General features: G+C 41.8%; 1 protein-coding gene across 1 annotated transcript; it reads left to right on the top strand.

Moving 5' to 3' along the window:
- The first annotated feature begins 1,401 nt into the window (after positions 1-1,401).
- RPLP0 (ribosomal protein lateral stalk subunit P0) lies at positions 1,402-6,482 on the top strand. Its single transcript, XM_082243462.1, has 7 exons — positions 1,402-1,516; positions 2,051-2,226; positions 2,309-2,396; positions 2,546-2,692; positions 3,421-3,606; positions 3,700-3,840; positions 6,276-6,482. The coding sequence occupies exons 1-7, from the start codon at positions 1,463-1,465 to the stop codon at positions 6,429-6,431; spliced, it is 948 nt and encodes a 315-aa protein (XP_082099588.1). The 5' UTR covers positions 1,402-1,462; the 3' UTR covers positions 6,432-6,482.
- Positions 6,483-8,211: the final 1,729 nt, after the last annotated feature.

The raw sequence follows: 8,211 nt of genomic DNA on the forward strand, positions 1-8,211 counted from the left end.
TCAGCCATACACTTTGTATGGCTGAAATTCGCACTGCACACGCACAAAAGACGCACAGGACCCATTTTTCCAGCCGCATCAGGATCGGATCGCACAGTGGTTCACACTTGTGCGATCCGATCCTGTGCGAACTGTCAGATCGCACTGCGATATGCGATCAAACTGGGGGTGTCGTTAACGTTTAATTGACACCCCCTGCGTATCGCATATGGCAGTGTGAACTGCCAGATGTGCGTTTGCGATGCGTGAACAGGCTGCGAATTCGCAGCCTTCCCGCATCGCACAAGTGTGACCCGGGACTAAAGCTGATCTTCATGCCAAACAAGGTTTATTTTTTTTTTATTATAAGTCTGTTTTTACAAGCAATGTTTTAGCAGTGGGGAAGATCAGCTGTAGGGGCTATAAAGATGGAATGTCTGCCAGTGACACTGTTGCACCCCTTTTTAGGCTCTCTGATGCCCAAACTTACCTTCAGTGCTGCTCAACCGCTCCCTTAATTATTCCTAAAACCTAAATTTCAGTACTTGCTGCTATGGGGAGGACATGGCATTTCTTCTGTCTATCTACAGTGCACTCCTCAGGTCCACATGGTTTCAGACCCCAGTGCTGTCACATGGGATGCAGAAGTGTGCCCGGACACAGTGCTGAGTCTTAGGAATTGCTATATTTTGTTGGTGGCTGTGGAGGGAAGCCTAAATCATAGACCACAATCTGGTTAACAACTTAAAGTGGAACTTAAGTCAGGAAGTTAAGTCCTGCTAGATCATTTCAGGCTGGCCCCTTTTGCAAGTATAGCTATGTAAAACTTTAAAAATAAGGGCCTGATTTCACTGTGAAATCCAGTAATACACTCTCACCCTGCTCTGCACATGCTCAGTTGCTCTCTGTATTTTAGGCACTGCTGAGTTTGTAAAGGCCAATCTGCTGACAGCCTTAGAGGAATGAATCCCTCCTATCTTTTAAAGTCAAGGAAGCTGCTTCTGTTTGATCTGCAGTTGCCATAGTGCTGCACATGTGATCGGGTATGACACCAGTCATTTGATGGTTTGACAGTTTGGTTGAGGACACAAGCAAATGTGACAGTTGGCAATCTTGGCATTCCAGGAATGTAACTGTTTTTTTGAAACCGTTAAATTGATGGGGTTAGATCCGCTTTCAGTTACTGCTGTTCAGGGGCTCTGGGCTTCAGCAAAATGTCAGCCTCCAGCAAGAAGAAATGGGAACAATGCTGGAGGCAATTTACAGCACACACTCATTTTGGTAGCATAATTATTAATGTGGAATGTATGTTTCTTGCTAAAGAACATTATTTTTATCAAGTTATGGGTAAAGTTTCAATTTAAGGAGTCAGTTATTTGCTGTGTTTATACTTGGTACTTGAGCTACAAAGTAAGTTTGTGCTTTTTTTAACAGGTCAGGTCTTTAAACCCTTTTTGTGGCAATCCTTGGAAGCACTGTCAAGATGCCCAGGGAAGACAGGGCGACATGGAAGTCCAACTACTTTCTAAAAATCATTGTGAGTTTCCTGTTTTGAACTTGCTTTCCTTGCAGTATGATAGTCAACTACCACTGAAAGTACTTTAAATGAAATATTGCAAATATTACATTTATTTTCTTTGCCTAGTCCTTTAATGACAGATAAAGGTAACTTAAATGTATTGTTCTGATTGGTATTGGTCACTCCATTACGTGACTTCTTTTTTATTGAGCTTGCATGGGGAAAAACTGTTTGATTGTGATGGGCATCACAACTTTCATGTGCAGTACTAGGAGCTGACAACCAAAGTAAGCTTCTTGCACATATATTCCAAATATAATCACTGCATCTTTTCTGACTTGCTCATAGCCCCGTAGAAGTTTTACCTGGAAGTCCTGCATGATGGAACACAAGCAGAGATTCTGCACTTGCAATTGTGTAATTTAATTAGCTTACAAGTGCCTATATATTTGAATATGAATTTGTCTTAAAGGCGTTTTGTTGGCCTGTCTACTGGAAGTGCTAATATTTGAGAAGTTCCTTGCCTGTTTACTAACTTTTTTTTTTTTTCAGCAACTGCTGGATGATTACCCAAAATGTTTTATCGTGGGGGCGGACAATGTTGGTTCAAAGCAAATGCAACAAATCCGTATGTCCCTGCGAGGAAAAGCTGTTGTCCTTATGGGAAAGAACACCATGATGCGCAAGGCAATCCGTGGTCACTTGGAAAACAACTCGGCTCTGGAGAAGTGAGTACCGTAAATGTTGCCTATATGCCCTGATTGAAGCTAGAGCTGTTCAGTTTTCAACTTCCCTTTTTTTGTTTTACAGGCTTTTGCCTCACATAAAGGGGAATGTGGGCTTTGTTTTCACTAAGGAGGATCTCACTGAAGTACGAGATATGTTGTTGGCAAACAAGGTGGGTAATGTGTTCCTGCCTTTTCCTTAGTAGCGGTTTCAACATGGCACATACCACTATGTTATAGTAGATACGATTTTCTTACTTTTTACAAATACGTACTTTTTTTTTAATGAATCATAAGCACTTGTTTGATATTTTTGTTCTAGGTGCCAGCTTCTGCTCGTGCAGGTGCCATTGCCCCCTGTGATGTCACAGTGCCTGCTCAGAACACTGGTTTGGGCCCTGAGAAGACATCCTTCTTCCAGGCTTTGGGAATCACCACGAAAATCTCTAGAGGAACTATTGAAATCTTGGTAAGTGAGCAAAAAGATGAGTTTTTATTGAGGACGTACTTACTGCTTTTGTTCAATGTCCTAATTTGTTCACCTGTTTACCGTTTAAGAATTTGAAAAATAGCTTTAGAGACCATTTCTGGAAAAAAGATTCAAGAAAACAAAGTGCACACATGTAATAAGTACTTAATCCTTAAGAGGAGTTAATCATTTTCGTTTGTTCTTAATAAAAGTCAGCAGCTACAAAAACTGTAGCTACTGACTTTTAATAATCACTGCCCCTGGACCCCACTATGTGATCACCTGAGCCGTTTCTTCCCTCGTTAGGTCACCGGCACATCAACTGTTGGCACCTTGCTGTAACAGCTTGCGGCTTTACAGCCGCGTGCCCACTGCGCATGCACGAGGCACACTGCGTCCCAGATCACAGGGAGGGGGAGAGAAGGCGAGAGGGAACCGGTCAAAACCAAGTGGATTTCTGATTTAAGGCCCAGAGATATGTACGACCTTACTGACCAACAGGAATGTACAGAAGGGAGTGGGCAAGCCTTGGAGGCACTATGAGGAAGTGTAGTAGCCTTGCCTGTCAGAATGGCCTGGGTTGCTCTAGGTGCTGTTGTAGTTTTTTTTTTTTCTTTAGAGATGAGTTGGGTGGAGATAGTCACTGGCTTCTTAGTGGGTAAGTTTTAGGATTGTTTGCCAACCTGCTGTATTTAAAATCTATAAAATACCTGGTATATTCTTTTCAGAGTGATGTACAGCTAATTAAGACTGGAGATAAAGTAGGTGCCAGCGAAGCCACCCTCCTGAACATGCTCAACATTTCCCCCTTCTCTTTTGGTTTGATCATCCAACAAGTATATGACAACGGCAGCATCTACAGCCCAGAGGTTCTGGATATCACTGAAGATGCTCTGCGTACTCGCTTTTTAGAGGTATGATACGGTTTAATATATTTGTATCTGGTTATGTGTACACTTCACCAACTGGACACAAACCTAATTTCACTTATGATTCTGTTTCTCCAGGGTGTTCGCAACATTGCCAGTGTCTGCCTTCAAATTGGATATCCCACTATTGCCTCTATACCTCACTCTATCGTCAATGGGTATAAACGAGTTCTTGCTCTTGCTGTGGAAACAGATTACAGCTTTCCATTGGCAGATAAGGTAAGTGTTAAATTTATGTACTGGAGGATTGAAGTTTGCTGCTAAAACTTTGGAACAAAAGATCCCTGGATTGGGCAAATGTTACATTCATCCCTAGGGCGTTTTTTTAACAGGCTGCCCATCTATCTGGTGTCCACCTGCTAAAAAAAATAAAACCTTGAGGAGAACACTGCAGAGTCTGTTCACACTTCCCCATCACTGGGCTCACCCCCTTGAGCAGACTGCTGCAAAGGGAATCAGGATGAAGGGTGCTAATGAGATCAGAGCTTCCTGTAGCAACTGGGCAGCAGAGCCAAGGACTCTAACCAAAATCTGCACAGACTGGAGGACAGGGGAAGCATCAGGTTTGGGGGGGGGGGGGGGGGGGAGAGATTGTGGTCAGCCAATCTTGTAGTAATCAAGAAAAAGTATTAAAGCTAAATATTAAGCTGCAAGTTCTCAGAATTTGCGATCCATTGGGTAGCACAGATGTGCAGGAATTCTAGGGCCATCATTCAGAATGAAATTGGTTTTAAACCCAAGTCTTTTTTACCCTTATGCAATTTTTTTGTATTCGGTTAAAAAAGAAACCTTCCACTAGCTATTCCTCCTCTACCTGAGTCCTCTATTGATCCAGCACTCTGCCTGACTGCAGGTCTTCTCCCCTCTGCTCTCAGGGGTTTGAGAGCAGTGGGAGCTATTGGCTCCTGCTGCTGTCTGTTAAATCTTGTAAGGAAAGAGCAGGGTGCACACACGGCTCAGTTTGGGAGTGCACCTTCAGCTCACAACTTGCGATGGGGGCACTCAGAGAAGAGGAGTAGCAGACTGTGTTGGGGGACTGAGAGAGGTAACGGACCACTCTATTCATTGACCATGCACAGATCAAAGTAGTATAACATGTTTATTTTTAAAAAACAAATTGGCTTTAATATCACTAACTCTGTAGCTCTAAACTGTAAGTCTAATGTATTCCTTAGAATTTGAGATTGTATTTGTGGTCTTCAGAGATTATATTGGTGTGCCCCTTTTTCCCCTTGAATGTTTTTTTTTTTTTCTTTTTTTTTTTTTAGTGTGGGATAGGAGAAACAAATGCTGCTACTATTAACACACAATGAGCTTTTTCATCCGTAAAATTTCATTAGGTTAGGAAAGATGATCATACTTAACCACTTAAGCCCCAGCCCTATATCGGACACTTTTTGTTCACGCGTTAAAACCAGTATTTTTTCCTAGAAAACTACTTAGAACCCCCAAACATTATATATATTTTTTTAGCAAAGACTCTGGAGAATAAAATGTCGGTCATTGTAATATTTTTTATCACGCGGTATTTGCGCAGCGGTCTTTAAAGCGCCATTTTTTGGAAAATTTTTGAAAAATCACATTTCACTAATTTTAAAAAATACTAAACTGTAAAGTTAGCCCATTTTTTTTGTATATTGTGAAAGAACATGTCACGCTGAGTAAATAGATACCCAACATGTTACGGTTTAAAATTGCGCGCCCCCCCCCCCCCGTGGGATCGCGACAAACTACGGTCAAGAGATCTCAATCTGCGACGCTTTAAATTTATTTAACGGTTACCAGTTTTGAGTTAGTGTAGCTCTTTTTTTTAAATTATTGCTCACGCTCTGGCGATCGCGGCGATACCTCACATGTGTGGTTTGAACAGCGATTTCATTTGCGGCAGCGAACAGCGATTTTCATTACGAAAACGGCATTTTTGCATACAGCCGTTTTTCAAATTTGCCGCCTTTTGCAGCACAGTAACCCGGAAGTGACGTCATGGATGCCGCCTCCGGGTTACGTCATCAGAGACCCGATCGATGCCGTTTCCGGCATTCATCGGGACTCCATCCAGCCGGTGGACGTCTCGGCTGGGTGCTCGGGGCTCCCGGTGGGACGGGAGCCCCGGGCAAAGCCACAGAAGGCGGCGGGAGGGGGGGTGCCTCTAGCTAGAGGCATCATCCCGGTACACTACCGCAAAGTTTACCGACGTAGACCTACGTTAGTATGCGGTTAAGTGGTTAATATATATCTGTGGTCTGCCCAAGTAGTGGAAAGCAACAGTCATGTAATTATTACTATTCTGCTTTGCCTTGCTGCTCGGCAAACGCTCTGATCAGATTCTCTCCACTCCTACATGACATTACTAGGGGGACTAGTGATTGACCACTAGCATCCAGTGCCACATCTTAAGAAAATGGATAGATGGTCACATTTTTTCCCACATCCATTTATACTGAACAACCTCCGTTTATATGGAGTGACACTGGGAAGGCAAGTATAGGAAGAGGAGGGCTTTTAACGTGAACCTGTTCTGCCACTTGTCACTTTGTTGTGGTAAAATACAATATAAATCTCTGTAGACATTAAATGAAGATTCTCTTCTATCAATATGTATGTTGTACTGTTGGCTGCTTGTGTGTTAACTGTAGGAAATGTTGTCTTTGCAGGTCAAGGCTTTCTTGGCAGACCCATCAGCCTTTGTGGTTGCTGCTCCTGCTGCTGAGACAGCTGCTGCTCCGGCTGCTTCAGCTGCACCAGCCAAAGAGGAAAAGGAAGAATCTGAAGAATCCGATGATGATATGGGCTTTGGGCTCTTTGACTAAGTTTGTTTTAGTCTGAAGTCTCATTAAATGCTTACATCTTTAAACTCAAAATGCTTGAATCCTTTTATCTGCTTCCTTAAAGTACATATATGGGATATTTCATGAGAAATGGATTCGTTGTGGTGCAAGTCATTTGAGTAAGTCATTCACGGCTTAGAAATTACAGCCTTCTTGCAAAACGTTGCTTCCTAACAGTACCCTTAGGCTGATTTCACACTGAGGAGTTTTTCAAGTGCTTTTACTTAAAAAAAAGTGCCTGAAACACGTTTTTAGGAAAAATTCTTCTCTTTAAAATCGATGAATGCGTTCACACTGGGGCAGTGCGCTTCCTTTGCAGTGAAAAAAATCCTGCTTGCAGCATTTTTCAAGCACCAAAAAGGCAACTTCCCAGTATAAGTGATGGAAAATGCAGCAAAACTCCTGCAGTACATTTTTGGTGTGGTTTGAGTCGCATGTCCTTTAAAAGCTACACCGCAAATGCAGGAAAATGGTGCAAGAACGCATGTGCGGTTTTGCCGTGTTTTTGCAGCAGATCAGTGTGACTGCAGCTTATCCCTTCTGACAGAAGTTGGTTACCATCAAAAGCTAATTACCTTGATCTATTCTGTGCAGAAAGTGTTGGCAGAAATGTCTGGCACCATAAAATGGAAAAATGGAATACATTGTTGGTATAAGCACAACCTGGCCACTCTATAAAGTGATCAACACTGGTTCTAGGATACTAGACTAAAATGGATAGTGGCATTCCACAAGTTCAAGGCAAAATAGCGATACACTAAGAAATGGCCTTATTTATTCAGTCCATATACAATTTTAGAAGTGCACAAGATCCCATCTGTCAGGCAACTGTGACATTGTTATATGAAGTGAAACAACCTTAAAGCAGTGGTTAATATATATTACTGTGCTGTCTGTGGTGAAGTGTCACAATTGGGGCTCCTGCACACTGGACATTTTTACAGCAGCTGTTTTTGGTGTCAGACGTTTTTTTTCTACAGCCAGTAAACTCACCAGTGTGTTATCCTATGTATCTATGCGCACACAGGCTGTTATCAGAAGTTTTTGGCAGGGGCGTTTTCTGGCTGAAAAAAACCCCCAGAACTAGTGGGTTTTGAGAGGAGTTTTTCAGCTGTAAAAAATCTCTTAAGTCTGATAAAAGTTTAAAAACACTAAACACTGGAAAACGCGGTTATTCAGTGTTAATCGTTTTTGAGCCATAAGCTTTTGTGGGAGTATAGTTTTGCTAAAGAAAAGCTTAAAAAAAGCTAGCGCTAAAAAAGCTATTGCAAAAAAAGTTGAAAAACTTCTTCTACAGCTTTCAAAATACTGATGTTTTGATAACGTCCAATGTACATGAAGCCTTAAACTAGTGCATAACAAGATTTCCTTTGTAATAACTGCAAAAAAGAAAAAAAAATGTAATATATATATTCTATTAAATTGCAACGTGCACTGTGCTACAAAGTGACAGGATATCATACCACTATTGTGATCAACATGCAAAAACAAAGTCCATAATGTAGTTCCAAAGGTATCCCTTCACCTCTAAATCTCAAGAATTTTGTGTGAAGTTATCTTCATTCAATGTGTCAACTCTGTGTTAATCAGCCTCTCGTCTGAATAAAACTTGAATACCGCATGTAGTTGTACATCTCCAATGGGCCTGCTGTACTCCTTATTCACCACTAGGTGTCCTCTGTAGTTCAGACTTGCTAAATATGCATTTATCAGGGTTTGTATGGTCATGAAAATCCTGGAAAAGTCATGGGATTATGACATG

The sequence above is a fragment of the Pelophylax lessonae genome (assembly GCF_965119305.1).
Source record: "Pelophylax lessonae genome assembly, chromosome: 1".
Classification (NCBI taxonomy): Eukaryota; Metazoa; Chordata; class Amphibia; order Anura; family Ranidae; genus Pelophylax; species Pelophylax lessonae.